This window comes from Suricata suricatta, chromosome 3 (genome assembly GCF_006229205.1).
Source record: "Suricata suricatta isolate VVHF042 chromosome 3, meerkat_22Aug2017_6uvM2_HiC, whole genome shotgun sequence".
Taxonomy (NCBI): domain Eukaryota; kingdom Metazoa; phylum Chordata; class Mammalia; order Carnivora; family Herpestidae; genus Suricata; species Suricata suricatta.
The window spans coordinates 163,795,764-163,817,789 of NC_043702.1; the positions used below are offsets into that span (position 1 = coordinate 163,795,764).

General features: G+C 39.9%; 1 protein-coding gene across 1 annotated transcript in view; it reads right to left on the reverse strand.

Annotated features, from left to right (window-relative positions):
* The window catches only part of EPRS (glutamyl-prolyl-tRNA synthetase), a 67,210-nt gene extending 48,252 nt beyond the window's left edge, over positions 1–18,958 (reverse strand). Inside the window, exons 1-9 of the mRNA XM_029933405.1 lie at positions 18,794–18,958; positions 15,021–15,105; positions 11,242–11,341; positions 10,223–10,379; positions 8,727–8,866; positions 7,350–7,444; positions 3,437–3,563; positions 2,546–2,738; positions 599–770 (exon numbers count right to left, since the gene is read on the reverse strand). Of these exons, the coding sequence (XP_029789265.1) occupies positions 599–770; positions 2,546–2,738; positions 3,437–3,563; positions 7,350–7,444; positions 8,727–8,866; positions 10,223–10,379; positions 11,242–11,341; positions 15,021–15,105; positions 18,794–18,839 (1,115 nt within the window). The 5' untranslated portion in view covers positions 18,840–18,958. The remainder of the gene's footprint in view (positions 1–598; positions 771–2,545; positions 2,739–3,436; positions 3,564–7,349; positions 7,445–8,726; positions 8,867–10,222; positions 10,380–11,241; positions 11,342–15,020; positions 15,106–18,793) is intronic.
* Between the last annotated feature and the right edge of the window lie 3,068 nt (positions 18,959–22,026).

The window sequence follows — 22,026 nt, forward strand, 5'->3', positions numbered from 1 at the left end:
AACAGGTTAGCATTTACATGCAGTAATTTCTTCAGAAGTTATGATTGAGCATTTACATAGAGTAGGTTTCTTCAAAGTATTAAAAAATATATTCTATTGCTTTATAAAGTAAGTTAATGGGGAAGGGGAACCCATTTAAAGAAAAAAATCTTTTAACTGAAAACCCATTTAGAAAACTAATCAAAACTAGGGGGAAAAACCACATATTTTCTTATCTTGCTCACATTTATATAAAGCTTCAAGTCTATCACTTTTGTGAATCAATTTATGCCCAGAAGAATCCAAGTTTATAAGAGGAAGAGAAGGATCTTCTAAAGATACACACCACAGTACAGCTAATCAATACATAAAAAGCAACTTCAGGGAAACGGAAGGACCTTAAGGATGGAAGTGATCTTAGACACAACCTAGTATATCCTTAATCAACAGGCGAGTAACTAGTCCACGAGATTACATGCTTTACCAAAGGCAGTTATTAATCTGTGAGTGAACGAAGATCCAGGTCTCTTGACCACTGTGCTTCTGCTCTGTGCTCAGAGACAATCAAAGCAAACTCACAGTAGGCTACCTACTAGCATAATGAAAGAGATCCACCTACTTGTACTTATTTCCAGTTCTTGGATGCGGCTGAATTTTACAGCGATAAAGCGTTGGGTCTCTCATACAGCCATTGTTACTACTCATGTCAATCTTTGCTCTCAGACAACAGGACTGACCAAACTGGCTCCCTTTTTTCATTTCTTCCCACATCTGTAGATTCTTCTCAACAGCTGTAAGATAGTTTATATTAGTTTATCTAATATATCGCTAATCTAGTTGAACTGAAATGATTTTAATAGTTTACTTTTATATTATAAGCACATTTCCCTAGTTTAAAAATCCCATCATAACTGTATGTATGTAAAGAATCAGTTGTCAATAAAAAAAGAATGTGGCCTCTTAAAAATAAATATATAAAATTTAAGAAGTAAAATAAAAATATCATCATAGTTCCAATATCTGGTACAAAGAGTAAATCCATTATTTCTTATGAATAAGTCTCACAAAAAACACTTCAGAAAAGTACTCTATAAATATATTTTTAGAAGTCAAAGCAATACATTCCACTGATGTAGTACTGATTAAAGGTAAGAGACACAGGGTGCCTGGGTGGGTCAGTTAATCCTACGGTTAATACCACTTCAGCTCAGGTCATGATCTCTTGGTTCACAAATTTGAGCTCCACATCACGCTCTGTGCTGACAACTTAGAGCCTGGAGCCCCCTTTGGATTCTCTGTCTCCCTCTCTCTCTGCCCCTCCCTCATTCACACACTCTCAAAAAAAAAATACAACATTAAACAAATTTCTTTAATATAAATAAAGTAAATAGATAGATAAAAGTAAGGTTAAGAGACAAAATAGGAGACTTGAAGATCTTTCTCCTCCTGTGTTTCCCATTTCCCCATCATGGCAAGGCCAGCCAGCCCCTGAGCCAGCTCCTCTGAAGCAGGAGCGTTCTATTCCCTTGCCTCCTCATGCTCAGGGGACAGACTGGACTGGCCTGATCCACAGGGCCCACAGGCATCAGTGCTACAGCCTGTGTCCACATAAAGAACACCGCTCGGGCTGCGAGCCTGAGTCCACGGGCTCCCAGAGAGCCTTGTCGGCCATTCCAGCAGAAAGCAGGAGACTCTTGGATCAAAAAAAAAAAGAAGAAGAAGAAGAAAAGAAAAAGAAAAACAGAGAGAGAGAAAGAGAGAGAGATCACAGAAAACAATACCAATTTAATCCCAGAAAAATTCTATGTCCCAAGCAGCTACATTTCTATGTACGTGAAAATACTGAAAACCTGCCGCGCGTAGATGAGAGAGAACTATTAAACAATGACTCTCTGTGGAAGCTCCTGAAGATATGATGGACACTTTGATCTCAAAAAAAAAAAAAATTCCAGTGAGTCCAAAAGTAGTTAACTATCTTTGAAAATGTAGGGAAACTTCAAAAAGAGAAAAAGACTTTTGTAACAATTTGACAACAATTCATAACAATTTACTATATATGTCCCAAATGTGACATTATGGCAACATAGTTGCAGAATAAAAATAGCCCCAATCAGCAGCCCAGGGGCCAAGTAATGAGTAAGAAATACGCTTTCTCATTAAGTGATATTTTGGAGATAGAGAGTAGTACTAACTAAGCTTATGTGTCATATTCACATTTACCCACATGGATACTAATAACATGACCGCTGAACCTTTTAAAAGGCTAAGTATTCACACTGGCAGAACTACAAAGAGTTGCAGAAGGACCCACTGAAATGGAATGAGTGCAATGCAAAGGACCACGTGCAGGGAGATATTACGGGCACACACTTACATGCAGTTGTGATACCAACCAAGTAATAACAGTGTAAAGATGATAACGGGGAAAAAAAAGAAATCTGTGATGAATGTATGAATCATATTCCCAAATGGATCTCAAACCAGCATCTTCCACAGAAATTTGTTCTTAGTTACTAAAGAGACAGAAGACCGTCAATTAAAATATAAAACATTAAATGGGCCTTACAGTTTTCTCTGTGCTTGGATTCTATCCTCTGCTCACGTTCTGCTTTCATCTGCTCAGCAGGAGTGTCATCCACATAAGCCTTCCCTTCCTGAATTAGCTTCTCTGCATATTTCATTATAGTTTCAAAATGATCTGAGGTGTAAGTAAATTGATCTGGTTTGATATGCAACATTGCAACATCCTCCAAGATAACCTGCAAAAAGAATCCAAAATAACCATCAACTGCCAACCATCTTTGGCATTTTCTTGTGTATTTTCAATCCTTGATACTGCATTTGGGCAAATGTAATAATACACCATCAGTCAAAAAAAAAATAAATAAAAAGCCTGAAAATGGTTGTACAAGTTGCACATTAGGTCAGAAAAAGAAAAAAAAAATTCATTATACTAGTCTACAGATTTTCAGCTGAGAAAGCTGATATCATGATGGAGCTTTCCATTTACTCTGGAAAACTGGTCATTATTGGTCATACCGACAATCATTTATTTGCCCTCTCGTTGAATATACTGCAGTGCTTCTGAACAAAGAGGATAGAAGAGGCCAAGAAACCTCCCCATTTTCCGGAACCTACTTGGTATTTGTTTCGGTCACACACTTACAATTATACGACAAAAAGGAAACTGTCTCTAGTGACCAATTCATTTAGGAAATTGGTGCTTACAGGACAATATAGCACTCTGGTAAAATTGTACAATGGAGGAAGAAAAAATAAAAGCTGTTTGGTACAGGAGCTCAATATTGCTTGCCTTAGGTCTCAGACACAGAATAGACAGATGAGGGGGAAAGGCAGCTATGAGAACAAACTTCATTTATTTTCTTACCATGAAGGTATCACCCTCTAATTTTAATTAACTTTTCTGACAAAGGGTCATCACTACACCTTTAATTACCTTCTCAAAATCTTCCTTTTCTTTTTCAGGATTTGTGTCATCAAATCTCATGATCAGTTTCCCTTTAAAGTTAACCTGGTAGTGCTGGTTCAGAAGAGCAGCTTTTGCATGCCCAATGTGTAAGTAACTAAAACAAAAACATTTCACAAAGAAACTCATTAACATGTTTTAACTAAATACTTAAACTTAACCTTCCTGAGGAGATGAGAACTAAACAAAAATCCTTCTAGTTGGTACTCCCGTCATAGTTTATTTTCTAACAAGAAAGTACTGATAGAAAACCTGACCCTCACAGGAAGAAAAGACACTACAACATTTATACAGTAATCACAAGAAACAATTTCACACGGAACATCTCACAAAGGGACACGTTATTCAGTCACATTACCACCTTCAGGAGGATCTCCTTTCCCCTTTTCACAGAGGAAATGAGTGGTCATTTACTAAGGGGAAACCTGCTTCCCGGGAAACGGTGTCCAGGGCTACGCGGCAGTGTGTCCGCACAGAGACCGGACTGTGTGGTGATCGGAGCACGCACCTCGCACACGCCAGCCAGAGGCGCCTCTGAGCTCCCACTGCCACGTGCTAACTCGTGCACGCACACGCGGGGGTCAGGAAGCTGTAGAAGGGCCACTTAACTGCTCAAGGCTTCGATTTTCACAAAAGCCAAAATACAAGGATTTTAACTGAAGGACGTTAAAGGTGTCACCAGTACACCAACGCTCCATGAATCACAAGCTGTGAAAATACTATTCTGTTCTTATAGGCAGTTGGCAATTATAAGAAATAAAATATATCAGAGGCCCTGTTGACATAACATATCAACATTTCCCTCTCTCAGTGAAGTCGGTAAAAAGCAGTATCTTATACCACTAAGGTTGAAAATACACTTTCTTGGGCAGCAAACAGGGCATGAAGTGAGCAAGTTTAATAATCAGCTCTCACGAGTTTTTATTAGTTTCCACGAACAGCAGGAGCCACCGTCCCACTGTGCTAGTCTCCTAGTTTCACGCCCACCTCTGATCTCAGGTGGGGTCAACAGGGGAGAGGAAAACACAACTCCTTGCATGTCTTCACATCAGTTTTTAAATCAATCCATATTTTAGAATTTGACGCAGCATTCTAGAGCAACGATTCAATGTTAAGAAGGATTTATATGCACCAGTTAATGCAGACAAGTACAAAGCACTGTATTTAGGGTTATTCAAAACTTTCTGCGTAAAATAAAAGGCTGCCACTGGAATCCCAGATGAGATTCTAAAACAGAAAAAGGACATTAGCCAAAAACTAATGAAATAAAAAAAAAAGGTACAGAGTTTAGATGTTATTAATAATATATCGATATCGGTTCACTAGTTGTGACAAAGGTACCATAGTAATGTAAGATGTTAAGATCATGTATAACTGGGTGTGGTAATTGTGGGAACTTTTTGTGTTACCTTTGCCACATCTCTGTAAATCTAAAACTATGCTAAAATAAAAGGTTTACCGAAAGTCAAATAAAAACAAAGGACCATGAGTTCCAAGAAAGAAACAGAAACACTTACTGCAGTTTTCACTGAAAGTGTTACACTTGTCTCATGTTATACTTATAGAGAGAAAAAACCCTAACCATCACTAACTACTACATGATAGTTAAGGTGCTAGGCTCTACATAAGAGTTAATTTAAGAAGAATGAGGAAATCAAACCAATATGTTACACTTAAAGATATTTTTTCTGAACCTGAAATAATGTGTGCACTTCTAACGAGTCTAAATGTCAAGAAAGCTAACAGGACTGTAAAATATTCATAAGGTAGCTAAGTTAATCAGCCCCCGAGACAACCTCATCGAAACAGCTCAAAGCTATCCATGCTGTCAGTTAGCACTTAGGCTGAATTGACTTCTGCCACACACGACAGACACAGGCACTAGAACTTTAAGTCGAACGGATTCTAGACCCAGATCGTATGGGTTTGAGTTTAGCAAATTACTAAAACGTTGAATACATCAGTTTCCGAAACCATCTGTAAAATGAAGATGTTAACTGCTTTCTTCACAGGACTGTGAGGATTAAAATGCTGTGTGCAGAGTGCTTGGCAGGACCCGCACATAACAGCTTCTATAGAAGTTAGAGAAGAGTAAGGAAAAGGGCTAGGGCGCCTGGGTGGCTCAGCTGGGTGTCTGATTCTGGATTTCGGCTAAAGTCACAATCTCAGCTTGTGAGTCTGATCCCCGCATGGGGCTCTGCGCTAACAGCGCAGACGCTGGATTCTCTCTCTCTCTCGACCCCTGCCGGCTTGTGCACACACATTCTCTCAAAAATAAATAAACTTTAAAAAAAAAAGGGAAAAGGGCAAAAGTCATGCCTTCTGGACTTTCATGAAAGGAACAAAAATAAAATAACTAAAAATAAAAACTAAAGAATTCTTTAGCAGTAAAAGGGGATATGATAAAAATTAAGAATCAGAAAACAAAACAAAAACCCACCAAACAAACAAAAACTCCCCAAATACCTAACATTAATTTATATTCTAAATCCAAAAATTTTAATTGGCCAAGACCATGGTCTCTGAAACTGACATGACTTATGGCAGACAAATGTATGTTACAAAGTAAATTACAAACGTGAGGCACTCACTATTCCAAGAAATGAAGGTGACAAAAATATAAAAATTCTAAAAGGACAAATGTTCAAATGCCCCAGTAGTAAGCAGCCACTGCTTAGAAAGTAGCTTTTTATCGAACCATTAAAGTCACTCCCAACGGGAAGGCCTGACCTGTCACAGTAAACACACGGGAACAGAACACTGGGCCGTGTGGACCCAAAGTGCCCATGGGAATTAAGTGTGTCTGAGACGTCTTATTTATGAGATTCCACTTCAACTACTCATCGATCACTTGATGACTTAGTCTGTGAATTTTCCAAAATCATCTCTCTTTCATCCCCTTCTATTGATCCTTTATTTTGCCGCCAAAATCAGCAAACTTAGAAAAGCAGAGAGAAAATGCAGAATTCTAAAACAAATTTTCCTTTCAATGGTGCTTATGAAAACTCTGTGAAGAACTCTTAAGAACAGCTAAAATAAAGTGGACTTTTCCTTATCTGCCACTTTCTGTTATCTACACGTTCCACATATCACAAAGGGTAAGAAAATCTGAAATTAAGCAAAATTTGGGGGAAAAAACCCATCTCATTTATGAAATATGACAAGACTTTCCTCATGGCTGAGTTCCTAGGAGAAAGGGCGTTAAGAGATGCAGTTTCCCGTCTCACTTACTCTCTCTGGCAAGGAGCTACCACAAAGCCCGTCCAACGCGCCCGCAGAGGCTGGTGCTGACGCAACTCCCCTCCGCCATGGGCGCTGCGGGGCAAGGCCGGAGCCAGCCCCAGGCTGGGGGCCACCAGCCGGAGCGGTCTTTTTCTCGAATGCATTATTCAAATATCATTTTGGGTTATTGCCAAAAATGAAAGGGGTTGGGAAACATGCTGACAATAGAAAGAATTCAATAAGAATAGGGTTTTCAGAATGCTGTTTTCTTTATTTTGGGGGAAAATAACTTAATAATTCATAACTTTCACTGCTCACAGAAAGGACTGCTCGGGGCACAAAACAAATCCCTATTAAATGAGAACCTAAAACATCTCAAAATGTAAATAAACTTGAGGGCTTCTATTTACGGACGGTTTCCTATTTATAACTGAAATTCCATCTGGAGTAAAATATCAATGTTGTCTAATTGTTTTAAAAAGCCAAAATGACTACTTTAATACATTAACATTAATTATAATAAATAGACTTAAGACGTTTAGAAATCTGACCCCCACAATTAAAATCTTACTTATTTTCTTCTATATCAGTAATCTAGTAATATTAAACGCATTTAATGGTCTAAGCTTTTCCATTGTAATTACAAGTTACATTTTCTTACCCACTAGCCTCGGGAGGAAATCTGACAGTAACCTTTCCCATCTCAGCACCTGGAAGCTCAACAAATTTCCCAACATCTTGCTTTTTCTCAGATGTCTGAAAAGCAGAACAAAAAACCGTATGAAATAGTTACATCCTTAAATGTTTAAGAACACACTCATTCAGCAAATACTCAATACCAGTATGTGCCAGGCATGGTTACGAGACAGATGATGACTAGAACATCATCCCTGCAATTGAGGACACCAAATCTTGTGAACTCAACACTGGCAACAAAGACATACGTATGTATTTATAGAATGTGTCAGAGAAGTGAGGTGAAGTTAACTAACAGCATCAAGGGTCATCAGGAAAAGCTTAAAAGGAGGTAAGAGCCAAGCTGGACCTTAAAAAGGACGTGGAGACACATCAGATGCAGAACGTAGAAGGGTGTTCGTGCTAAGAAAAGGAGTAACCGCATAGGTAAGACACAAAGTACAAGGTCTGCGAAAAGTCAGAAGTGCACATGGGGTGGGTGGGCAGGCCAGGAAGCTAAAACTGTTGACAAGGTCCAAAATATGAAGCCCCTATGAACTTGCTTTTAGGTTTTAGGCAATGAGGAAATCTCAGGGGTAATGGGACCATTTATTTGTATTTTCTAAAATGAGACCCAGCCCAATGAAGAAGCTGAACTAGAAAAGAGAGACCCTTGGTATTAAATCAACAGGGGCTAATGAGACCTCAATAAAAATCAAAAGCACTGGAGACAGAAACCATAGATAAATATGAGAAGAACAGAACTGGTTGAGTGATTTCATGGAAAAACTGGTGAAGGATGAGTGAAGATTTTTAGCCAAAACATCTGAGTGGACCGTGGTGTCTTTATTCAAGCAGACAGTAGTTTTCAGATTTTACTGTACCAGAAAATCCTTGAATTTTACTACCTGTGCCTAATATGTTAAACAGATCACAGTACAGAGACTCTAGCGGGGAAGAGAATCTCTTCTACTATACTCTATGTCACACCTCCTAGAGAATCAACACAAAGGCTCTGCAGAAGCCCAGGACTCTATGGTTAAAAATCCACAAACAGCAGAGTCAGGAGGAAGAAAACATGGTATAGCTATAAAGAAGGAGGTTTTAGTTACTTGGTGTTTGGGCTTCCTAAGGGACATACATTGGATGATCATAATATTTTAGGTATAATTACAAAGGTTAGGCTTGATGTAGTTAGTTAAAACAGTTAACGGTAAGCCAGTACTTAACAGTATGGGCAGATTTTTCCAAAAAGATCCTTTTTTATGGATAAAAACGGGGGGGGGGGGGAACTACCAGTAGAATTATTTTCTTTTCAGAGCTACAGTCTCAGACGAAGGAATCAGCACTAAAAACGGCTCACCACTTTAGCTTTGGAGGTCGAAACAGTCCACTTGGTACCTACGGACTGGAAGGCCTGCTGGGCTTCAAGGAAGCCAAACCAGCGTTTTACGTGCACTGGGGCTTTGCTCTGTTTCAACTGCTCCTGCCACACCGGATTTCCTGTCAGCAAACAAAATTTTAACACCATTCAATAAATTCACAACTTTGAAAGCAAAGTTCTAGTTGTAGTTAATTTGAGTAAACGAGATGGCTTAAAGTTGTTCTTCTACAGGGGCACTTGGCTGGCTGGGTCGGTGGAGCGTGTGACTCTTAATGCCAGGGTCTTGAGTTCAAGCCCCATCCTGGGTGTGGAGTCCACTTAAAAAAAAAAAAAAAAGGTACGCTTCTATAATGAAAAATTTTAAATTTAGACATACGTTGAAATGTTTTCATGTAATTCTTTAACATGCTTTACAGAATTCACAAAGGAATTAAAAATATTTTTGCAGTTCAACTCACTGAAGAGAATACTAAAGCTCTGTCAGAGCACAGCCTGATGACACAGGGCTCAATCTGGAAAACAGGGCTCAATCTCAAGAACTGTGAGATCATGGCCAGGGCGGAAACCAAGAGTAAGTCACTTAACTGACTGAGCCAAACAGGCACCCCAACCAATGCCACATTTCTTAGATAAGGAAAAACGTTAAGTAGATCAACTAGAAAACAAAATCGAAACCAAGATCAAGAAGTAACTCATCTTTTCAGATGTAACATCAAAAGCAGGCATTGAAGGAAAATTTAATTAACATCACAAAGCCACATCCTTAAGATATATCTTCCTTTCACACATAGTAAGTCAGAAATAAAAAAAGACAAAACTGTCAAACCTATACATGAAAACATTTAATTAGAAAAGGACTTCATTCTGTGTTGGTTATAACAATTTAACTAAAGCTGGAGAAAAGTTTTAGCCACAAAAATATTACACATAATGTAAAAAAAAAAAGCCACATAATGCAGAATTAAAGAATGATAAAACCTGGTGTATTTGCTTCTTTTATTCTTTTAAAGAAAATAATAAAATTCAAGTTCCCTTGATACCTCTCATCAATCCCATAACCTTATCCCGTTATAAACCATAAAAGAGTGAATCCAGATCGCCTCCCAAAACACACATACACCCGTACGACATAACCAGAGACAGTCATGCCTGGAGCAAAGGAATGGCTGAGGCAGAGAGGTGCTGACACACATGGACTGTGGGCTCCGGTAGCAGGGCCAAGGTCAGCTTCACAGGCAGCAGGGAGATGGACTGGTGAGAGGGAGATGACATCTAGGGACAGCGAAGCATAGGGAATCCCGGTAGCCCAGGTGGTCACTCCTTTGCCAGGAAGTCCTAAGTGACTTTCTACGTGTGCACACTTGTGTGTACGCACATGTATACATATATGTGTGTTCACGTAAACATATGCACACTTCTTATCCACCACAATATCAATTAAAATAGAATAACCTTCAGGAAGAATAAACTGATACCTTTTAGGGTGGCCCACACGCATAAATCTGCTAAGCTCAAGGAATTTCCAACTAAGTATGTTCTCAGTGACAGGCAATGATTGAGCTCGTTGATTGCAGAAGTAAACAAATTACATGAAGACAATTTTGTAGCACTAAACTCCAACCAGTGATCAATCTGTTAACATAAAAGATTGAAAAGAAATGCACACCACGGTTTAGATTTAAACAAACAAATGACCTCAGTTAGAACTATGCCTATATTATCTCCAATTATGACTCTGCCAGTATGTGGATTTAATTCTGGTGAACTCGGCCTGGACTCTAAACTGACATTACACTAAACAAATCGCACTGTTATTTTTCTGGGGTTTTTTCCTTCTTTGTCTTTTTTTCCTTCTTGCAGGGGTGTGGAGGGCACTTCAGGGAAGAAAAAGAAAAACAAAGATTTGAGAACTGGCAGCAGCAGGAAGGAATAATCAACTTGAGCAGGTGATTATCCACCTGCAAAATTTTAAAGTAAATACTTAGGAAACTATTCTTTGCATTTCAAATTTTGTAAGTTTAGGAAAACTAGAGCTGAATACAAACAAATAAGCATCTAAACAACATTGGAGGAAGTTAATCTACTGTTACTATAATTAATTAAAGTATATACCTAGAAAGGAAAAGGGGATCCAAACCATGTGCGTGACCCCGGGAAAACCTCGTAATGTTCTAGGTCTGCTGCCTCATCTGTAAAGTTAAGGGAGTTGCAGGAGGTAATCTATACAGTTACATCCAGGTATGAAATTTTAGGATGCTATGAGGAAGATAGGACTGCTTGGTGTGGGATTAAAAGTTCAAATTTAGGAGCTCTGAGTTTTTTTCCTGAAAATAAAAGCAAGATGAGAATTCCTTAGTTCTAGGTCTGTAACTAAAACTCCATTAATATCCTTAACTAGAATAACTGTATCTAAGTCAACAATAAAATGAAGTTCTCAAAAGAACAGAAGCATAAACCACAAGAAAACAAACCCAAGGAAGCGCTCCTTCCTCACCTCAGTATGTTCCAGCAGGTTTGCGCCATAGAGCCTAGCTGTAGTTGCAACTCGAGCCAAGTAGCGAAGTATGGAATTTATGTCTGTGAACACCACATTTCTAAAATACAAGCAGGAGATAAAATATGACCACAGCTCTAGCAAATCAGTAGGAGTCATGAGACTTCACGAAGAACTGTAAAAATAGAACCCTTATATTTACCATGTATTTTCTACTACAGCTTAAAAAAAAACCTGCCTAATTTATTCTTTACATCACATTGCAATATGTTCTGAATGTTCAGTTAAATCCAACAATTCAGAGTAGACTATCTATAATGCTTGTCCTTCTATTGTCTATTCAGTGGCAAAAATATGAAAGTATAATTGGGATATCAAGAAAAACTGATTTAAAATAAATCAAGGCAGAGAAGCCAAGGATATACAGTCATAAAGATGCTAGTTGTATCAACTTCCAAGTAAGGATGACAGAGCAAACTCCATCAAAACTGTTCTTTAAAAATCATTTCTTAAAAAGACACACTCATAGGAAAAAGAGACTAACGAAAACAAACAATGACAATAAAAATTCAGAAGCTAGAAAGCAGATGAATTTAACAGGTCAGAAAAAACTGAATCTTAAGTGGAGAGTGGACAAAGCTGAAAAGCAACCTAACTTCTGGAATCCACAAAAGACTTATGAATTGACATAAGCATGAACTAGGGCTAAAATTAGGAGGGCTGATAAAAAGTCTGCTTAAGAATCAGTTGTGGGGATGCCGAGGTGGCTCAGTTAAGTGTCCAACTCTTGATTTTGGCTCAAGTCATGACCTCACGGTTCATGGGGTTGAGCTCCGAGTAGGGCTCTGAACTGACAGTCCAGTGCCTGCTTGGGATTCTCTCTCTCCCTTTCCCTCTGCTCCTCCCACTTGCATACAAGCACACGGGTCTCTCTCACAATAAACAGAACAAAAAGAGAGTCACCTGGAAACACAGACACTATCAAACCCTATTTAGCACAGCTGAGCTGCTCCCCTTATTTCAATCTCAGCAAAAACTGGAGGCTTATTCTCTAAGGAGTAAAACAGAGGGTCTCTTAACTGGTGGAAATTGGTCACTGCTATGAGTTGATTTACGCAGGTAACTGGGTAGATGAATACACATATACTAGATGCTGAGATCCTTGGCCTTCTCACCTGGCTCCCCAAAATATCCTGGTAGGAACTTTTACCTTCTACACAGAAGACTGAAAGTCTTTGCTGAATAATCTGATCAGCCTAAGGAGAAATACCTAAGGATACTAACATCAGAAGTTCCCACTAAATAAACTGCTCAATCAGACGAAAGTATGCTCAGAGCTGATAAGAATTTGCAAAGAACTTTAAATTCCTAACAAAATCTAAGGTCATCAGGAATTACCAAATATTTGAAGAAAGTTTTAAAAGATAGTACAAGGGGTGCCTGGGTGGCTCAGTTGGTAGAGTGTCGAGTGTCCACTTTGGCTAAGGTCATGATCTCATGGTTCGTGGGTTTGAGCTCAGAGCCTGGAGCCTGCTTCAGGTTCTGTGTCTCCCTTTCTCTCTGCCCTCCCCCACTTACACTCTGTCTCTCTCTCTCTCTCAATAATAAAGAAATATTAAAAAAAGGGGATGCCTTTGTGGGTCAGTCAGTTGAGTGTCTGACTTAAGCTCAGGGCATGATCCTGTGGTTCATGGGTTCAAGCCCTGGCTCTGTGCTGACACCTCAGAGCCTGGAGCCTACTTTGGATTCTGTGTCTCCCTCTCTCTCTGCACCTCCCTTGCTCTCACTGTCTTTCTCTCTCAAAAATAAGCAAACGTTAAAAAAAAAAAAAAAGATAGTAACCAAAATAGGCACATAGCAAAATGCAGCTTGGACAAATTAGGGAAAAGAAAATTTCAAAAGTAAATAAAATTTCCTTTAAGCAATGAAACAATATATTGTAATCATAAGATAACAAGATACCTATGAGAAGTACCCAAAAAATAAAAAACAGCTCTTGCGTACTAAAAATATAGTAGTGAAAATAGAAGAAACTCAATAGAAAAATGGGATGATAAAGTTGAAGAACACTCCAAAAAGTAAAAAGAAAACAATAGGTGGAAAATGAAGGTAATACTTAATCTGAACATCCATATAAAGAACAGAAAATGGAGAGAAAATTAAAAAAAATTTTTAAATTTCCAAAATAGAAGGATTTCCATTTCCACATTTAAAGGAGACCAGACATCTAGTGAAACATATAAAAAATAAACCCACAGGGGCAGCTTGTGGGCTCAGTCAGTAGAACACGTGACTCTTCATCTCAAGGTTATGAGTTTGAGCCCCAGGTTGGGGGTAGTAATCTTAAAAAAACAAACAGACCCACGCTAAAGCATATTACTATGAAACTTCAGAACACGGACTCACAATAAAATATTCCTGCTAATTCCTGAAGTCACACAAAACAGATTAGGAATCAGACAGGCTTCAGAAGAGAACAAGCCAAACAACAATTATTCCATGGAAAAGTAAAAGCTGTCCGCAAAAAGTAATCACCGTATGTGGCTCAGCAGTGAACAGAACTTACGAGGTCATCACAATGTAAACACTGAATGGTGACCGACCCCGAATTACAAAACAACTACCTTGCGAGGGAGGGAGAGGCAGGCAGTTTGCGTATCTTGCCCCTTTCCCAAAATAAGTCTGTCCGTTTATTATGAACCTTCCAATACTTTTCAAATTTGTATCGTGCTGGAGAATATCCTTGAAATCTTCTTTCAATTTGGTCCAGATTCTATTGTCTGGTGAAATATTCTTAAGAGAATCTGAAACCAGGTTGTGTCTATTTCTTAGTTTCATTAAACTAAAATTAAAGAGAGTAATATCTCCTTCCGGTTCTTTTTACTCTTTTCAGTGGGTTCCAAAGAAAGATATTTAAATCTTCCATTTTTCCTGGGATGCAAATGATTTACTTTAATCAAGAACATATACTATATGCTCATTGTAGAAAACTTGGAAAACAGAGAAGTAAAAACAAAAAGAAAAAGAAAACCCACACACCCATAATCCCATCTCCCAGAAACAGACACTAATTGAAAGTGCTGCATTCGTCTCAAACATATTTTCCTATCCAAATATGTGATTTTACCTTTATGTTCTGTTTCATTTTAATTAACATTGCATTATGAATATAACCCACCATTAAAAATTTTCATAAGCTTTCCCACAGATGACTATTATTTCATGCTCTGGATTTACCTTATTTATTTATTTGCTATTACTACTAATTTTAAATATTTCCCATTTTCTACCAGAATAAATCACAGAATTAAAAACCTATATGTACAGGGGCACCTGGGTAGCTCAGTCAGTTAAGCATCCGACTTTGGCTCAGGTCGCGATCTCACAGCTAGTGGGTTTGAGCCCCGTGTCGGGCTCCGTGCTGACAGATCAGAGCCTGGAGCCTGCTTCAGATTGTGTCTCCCTCTCTCTCTGCCCCTCCCTCACTTGCGCTCTCTCAAAAATAAACATTAAAAATTCTTCACTCTAAAAAAAAAACCCCTCATGTATAAATCCTTCTGTACATTTCTACTTTCTTTTAAACTATAAGTGGGATCAGATAGATACCTTACTGACAAATGTGTCTCTGGATACACTTTTCAGAATAAGGAAGAACAGCATACTTCTTCCTAGGGACAATCTACCAACTAGCAAATAAAACAAGCACACACAACACTGAATTCTGAATATTTTTTAAAACTGCTGTTTAGTACTGAAAACAGAGATGTAAAAGCACTTACTCAGACACATGAAGAATATTCTCTTTCCCTTCTTCAACAGAAATGCTGACATTGTCTTTCACATGTTCAACAGCCAGCAAAGCTCCTAAAAATAACGAGATGAAAAGATTTTTCTCTACAATGTAGTCTTTAAAACTTGAGTCATAAAGCAGTAAGAATGACTCAACAAACCAATGTTAAGTCCTGCAAGGAGTAAACTGTTTTCCCAGTAGTCTATAAACAGAAAGTATCAGTCTTCTGGTCCTGGGGAAATAATACATCAGATATTATTCACTGACATTGTTCAACTGCTTTTAAATACATTCAGCTTCCAGTTGAGGACACTGACATTAACTTTTTCCTCCCTCAGAAGACAAGAAGAAATGAGAACACTGCCTTCGATGAAAACTATTAATAACATTTCAGTGATTACTACGTGGTGGACACAGTGCCACATGCTTTAAAGTCACTGTAATCTGCGATCTTTGTGGTAACCTTAAGAGATAGACACCTTTATCTCCATTTTACAAAAGAGGAATGGAGGTTAGGAAAAATTAAATAATGAACTCAAGTTCTCAACTAAATATGTGCCACTCAGGAATTGAATGCAGATCTAAGGCAGTCCAGAATTGAAACTCTAAAACACGGTGTAATCTGCCTCTCAATACCTATTAAATGTCCTAAATTGATTCATTTAGTCCTTTAAATTTGGCTAACATGGGCCACTAGCACCCAGATATTGATTTCTAAATATCATGCTCCACTGGAAACAGGGCTGCAGCACAGAAGGTACGAGATAAACCTGGAAAATCTTATGCTAGAAAGCAAGAAGCACTCAAAGAGATATGCCAACTGGACACAGAGGCCAGCTTGGCACTGGCAAACAGTAGCAGTGTAAGCACTAAAGTAAATGATACAAGTTATACTGTAGGCACACAATAAAATCCTATACGGCAAACAAAAAGCATGAAGTGCTGGTCCAGGCCACAGGATAGATAAATCCCAAAGCATTATCCTAGGTGCAAAAGAGTATATAAGATATGATTCAATATATATGAAATTCTAGAAAAAAACCAATAGTGACAGAAACCAGATCAGTGACTATCAGGGACCAGAGATTGGGAAGGGAACCTCACTGCAAAGGGGCATAAAGGAACTTTCTGAAATCAGAGAACTATTCTGTCATTATTGTGGTGGTTACTATATGTTATTTGTTGATTTTAAATTGGTAAAGTTTAGTAAATGTGTGTTGTAACTCCATAAAATGGATTTAAGAAAATAAAAATTTGAAATTAAAAGAATAAAAGTAAATAATAGACATTATAATCTTTTGAGTATATTTTGCTATGAACTTTTTTTTAATGGGAAAGAAAAGTATGTCGGACAGAAGAATGCCAACTAATATATGTAGAAGGAAGAGCAGAACTGGAAGGTCACCTCTGGCACCTGCTTAATCATAATCAAGCTAGGAAAGAAGCATCAATGGATGCGAATCCAGTAAGTGAAGGTTTGAGTAGGATGTTTACATGGTCCCAAAGCATCTTCCTACAAAATGCCTGTCAAATGCAAAGGGAAAACTTTCCAGTGTGAAAGGCTGGCTGATACCACCTTAAGTGACTGAGATAAAATCACTGGTGATGGGAAAATTCAAATTCATGCACCAATTAATGGGCTGAAATGAAGAACACTGAATCACTCCTGTGCTACTCTTGCCAAAGATGTGTAGCTGAATCCAGCCACAAGGAAATGTCAAGCATTCTGATGAGGGGACATTCTTCAAGTAATTGGTCTTTAGCCTTCAGAGAGGTCAAAGCTTTGAGAGCCAAGGAAAGACTAAGACAGTATTCCAGAAGGAAAGTACCTGGAGAGACCGGACAACTAGGTGCAAAGCGTGATTCTGGATTTTGATCTCTGGAATAGAGAGAGTATTGTGGGAACAATCAGTGTTGGAATACGAATGAAAAGGGAATGGTATCAATGTGTACTTCCTGATTTTGATGGTCCAGTCAGGTCACATAAAGTGTTTCCTCCCTCGAGGGAGCTGGACATCGGCATACTCCCGATGTTGAAGCAGCATTATCTGCAGTATGCTCTCCAGTGGTATAGGAAGAAGAGAGTATTTTGTTCTATTCTTGTATCTTTTTAAAGTCTAAAATTATTTAAACATTAAAACTCCACATGCTGAATGCATAATAGGGAAATTACATTAATGAAATCTGTTATCTAAATGTTTTAATCTAACTTTACTGATTAAAAGATAAGATGCATTTTAATTAAGCAATGCAATGAATTTTAAAAAAAGGAGGAGAGAAGCAAATATATATTCTTTAACTGGTCTACAGTTCAAAATGACAAATTTTTTTAAGATCCTCTTCCAGAATGAAGTCAGAATGTGATTCTGAGTTCTGTAGTTTACTAAGGACATAGGTCTATCACCTTCCAAGTGATTTTCTAAGTAACATTAGTAAAAGCTACAGCTAGGGAATACTTAAATTGTGTTAGGACTTGTACCTACAGTCTCATTTAACTCTGGCCACCTACCCTATGCGGAAGATACTATTAATTAAGGAAACTGTGGGAGAAGCCAAACAAGGAACTTGCCAAGGTTCCACAACTAGTAAGTGGCAGCCTGGACCTAGGTCTCCAGGAACCAAATGTCTTTGTGAACTTAACCACGAGATCACACTGTGTAGTGCTTTCCAGCCCAAAAAAGCAATTCCATTTCTTTCAGAGTTCATTGATTAAGGTGAGGTTAGCCCATAACTGCTGGAACCAATATGCTAAAACACTAGCATTTTTAAAGTATTTAAAATGGCTACTGTGGGTTCTGTTCCAGAAGACTCAGAACGCCACTGAAGCTGAAAACGTAATGAATAATTCTGTCAGCCCGACGTGGCCAATTGCATCAAACAGTCGGCACTTCTCCCACACTGGTAAAGTATTTGTGAGTCTAGACTATGTATACACATTACCAAACAGGAGATAAATAAACTACTTAAATTCTTTTGTGTAATTTCCCAAAGTAATAAAAAAGCAGAAAATTCCAAGCTATCTATCTACAATAACCTCGGCCACACAGAAAGAACCATTCCAAATAGAACTTAAGATGTATTAAGAAGGTGACAGACCCGATGTTCATTCTGGCGTTGACTACATCCATAAGGATGTGTGTGGTAAAGCAACCCCATCACTCCGCAGTACACTTGAGAGTTCCAGCAACTACCATGCCACCATTAATTAAAAATAAATGCAACCTTAGTTTTAATACAACCTCCGCTACTAGAATCGTCTGTCTGGTTCCCGTGGAACCCAATGAAAATAGAAAGTCGTGAAGTGGATCGAAGATCTTTTCTGAGGAAAGGCAAGAAGGGAGATACAAGAGAGATCTTAAAAGAGGAGAGGCGAGGATCATGGGATTTTAACTTTTAAAATGGTATTTCTACGAGCAGTTCTAGGTCCCTAGGGAAAAGCACTTTAAAAAGGGAAAGGGGGAGTTGGCTGAGAGTCATCCCTCTTAGAGAAAAGGTCCGAGGCAGAGCGACGTGTCGCCCTGCCCGGGCTCACACCACGCCTCCCTGCACGCCCGAGAAAACTGTCCCGGGGAGCAGATCCACATGCCGGGGCACGGAAGGCGAGGGGCGCACTGCTTACACCTTGTGCAGTTTCGGCGGAGACGGCAGGCCTAATCCCACGCGGTGACCGCCACTGCGCAACGCCGGGCGCGGCGACCTTCCCTGCCCCGCACCCTCCCCAGCTGATGCAACCCACGTAGGTCGGCGGCGACGGCCCCTTACCCAGCGGAGGGTCTCCGGCGTTTATGGTCAGACAGAGCGTCGCCATCTCCGTCGGTCTGCGGCTCTACCTGTCAGTGCGCCTGCCTGGCCGTCGGAACCTCCCCTAACCCGCCGAAAGCAAGAAGCTGCAACGTGTGCGCGTGCCTGACGCTGCCGCAGCCTTGGCCCCTCCCCTGCGTCGTGGCTGCCGCCGTCTTCGCGCACACCATGATACGTCATCTCCGTGCGCCGTCTCCGCCCCGCCCCTCTGCATCAGTGGGAGGGAGGGCCTACGCCGCGTTTCCTGCAGGCCAGCGGAGGTGCTAGAGCGAACGAGACTTTACGACACTTCGTAAAGCGAAGAGAGCAGGTTGTGAGACCGTTTCCGAGGTGGGAGCGTCCTGCACGTGAGCCTCCAAACGGAACGCGCTGGGGAAGGGGTGTTGTTGATGGGCACAGTGTGTTTATAAACACAGAGAAGTCGTAGAAGCATGCTACACATGAAACCATGGTTACACTGGGGATGGGGGAGCTTTTCTAATTCTCCTCATTTTTCTAAAGAAGAATGCCTTTCCAGTAGTTACTTTCATATTTTAAAATAGTGCTTTAAAAGAAAAGATTTATTTGTAAAAGGCATTACTAAAAGCCAGTGCCCGAATTTGTCTTTGTTTGCGTGGACTCGGATTTCTCCTCTACACTCTGGGAAAGGGTAGAGGTAGAGGTAGGAGCATGTGTGTGTGCGCGAATGTGCGCCCACGTGGGTTTGTGTGTACACTCCAGGGCTGGTATTGGAGTCAAGAGGCCGAGGATTGGTTACAAAAAACATCTCAGTCTCATCACCCCACCAGTACCTCTACCAATAGATGCCCCACTTGACATCAAGTGTGGGGGAGTGACATTAAGTGGGGTCACTTGGTGCTGTTTAACTGGAGGCTGGGGTGGCAGAAGGTGCAGAAGGGCTTCACTCACCTGACGCTTAAGGTGGTGTAAGAATGCAGGTCTGAAACTGACTCCATGAGACAATAGAAGGGCACACATTGCCCAAGGCAAGAGGGACTACCCTTGTAACGCCCAATCAGGAAAGGCCAGTTAATACCCTTAACATTTCTAGGGGCAGGCCTAAAAGATGGAGGCTAAGACTAGTCATGCCCTATGTGAGGGTCCTAGGGCCACTCTGTAATTGGTTAACACTGTAACTGTTGTGATTGGGTCCCGCCAAAAGTAACAAATACTCTAGGCAATGTGAATGGTTAATAATAATTGGATCACTGTACCTATGTCACAATTTCCGGTAACTCCCCCTTCCCAAAACTCATAAAAGCCCTACCCCGCCTTCTGGGCTTTCAGCATGGATCCGCAGCGTTGGTAAAGTCTGTGAGCCCAGGCTTAGGCTCGGCTAGCCTAAGCCCATAATAAAATCGCCCTTTGCTTTTGCATACGTGACTCGGTCTCTCTGGCAGTTTCTGGGTTTTGGGGCGATATTAAAATCTGGGCATAACAGTGGGAAGTCTGGAACCCTAGGCTCAGCTGGACCCCACCTCCTCTTTATAAGTCTTCACCATGCGATGTTTCCAGCAGGGGAGTAAGATTTCTCGCATGGAGTCTAGGGACCCGGAGAGTGAAGATTCCAAAAGACCAGGAAGAAAACTGCTAGGCTTCTGATCCAACTTTGGAAATCACACAGCATCACTTTTGGGCCACATGATTGGTAACCAGTGAATCACAGGGCCCACCCGGATACAAAAGAAAGGACTACACAAAAGCATAAATACCAGGAGATGTGGTTCACTGGGGTTTGTAGTACATTAAGTTGTGTCTCCCAAGAAAAATAAGTCCAAGTCCTAGCCCTCAGTCGCTGTAAATGTGACTATTTGGAAATAGAGTCTCTGCATATGTAATGAAGGATATCAAGATGACCTCATTTTAGAAGGAGAGGGAAATTTGACATACTTTAATGAAGTCAGAGACACAAAACCAAGGGCTACAATGGGTCAGGTTGAAAATCAGGATGTCTGCATCACCAATTTCAAAAGCTTACTGAATCAAAGAAACCCACTGATGCATATGAATCACCACCACCAGGCTCTATGGAAAAATGATGTCTCAGTTTCTTCAGGACTTTGATAATGTTAGCAAACTTTACCCAACCGGTGTGGAATCTGCTAAGTAGCTGAATACTGTTGAAGAAAGTAAAAGGTTAATTCCTCAGTGAAAAGCCAAACAAATGAAAAACATCAAGGACTACTTCCTAATGGCTCTCTTAGCAACTCTGTTGTACTGGTTCTGGTGGACACAGTCTACTGGCAAAGGGCAGTGGGACCAGGAATTTGATAAAGAATATACAGAAGAGGGAGAATTTGGGCTGAACAAGAATATAAGCAAATCAGCAAGGTCTTTAAATTTTGCCTTCCTGAAGGATGTGCGAGCCAAGATCCTGAAGCACATGGCTTTGCTGATCTAAGCATGATTGATCATGCGGATCTAAGAAGGGTTTTGCTGCTGCCAAATGAAGTAAATGGTCTGCAGAAGCTTGAAGATAAAACTTGCTACTGAAAAATTGATAGCTTGGGCAACTCACAGAATAGGAGTAAGAGAGATGTAGATTTGTACTTAGCCTTACAGTTCAAAGGGGAAGAGAGCTCTGATGTCAAGGCCATGCTGGGAGCCATGGGAAGAGTGGATGCCTTCAGTCAAAGAGCATGACCAGGAACCAGGGTGTTGAGGTATCTAAAGTCCTACGCAAGCTCTTGTGAAGGTGGCTGAGTAGGGCAGAGTCTGCAGTTGCCCCTGGCACGGAAACTTCCAACATCATTGCCCATTTATGAAAATTTCCATTGTGATCACCTTTTCCTGTTCTTCAAGCACATGAAAATCAGCAGCATCTTTTTCTTTGGCAGAGCTCCATCTCCCTAGATGCTATCAGCCGGTCACTACTTTTGGTAAAAGCTCAGAGTTGCTCTGGTAAACTGATTGCTAGAAATAACAGGTTCTATTTGTTTTCCTTTCTCGTATCAGACACAACCAAGAATTTAATAGTTGAAATAGCACGTTGGCTTATTTCTCTTTCTCCACAAATGTGTAAACCTAATTTTCCCCACTAAAATTCCCTTTGGGCATAAAAAAAATTCCCTTTGGACAAAGATTAGATAAAGGGTATTTCAATACTGCATCTTCTAAAGTTGAAATAATCATTTTTGAACTATACACGAGTCAAACCAAATGATACCTGCTCTTCAAAGTTACTAACCCAGACT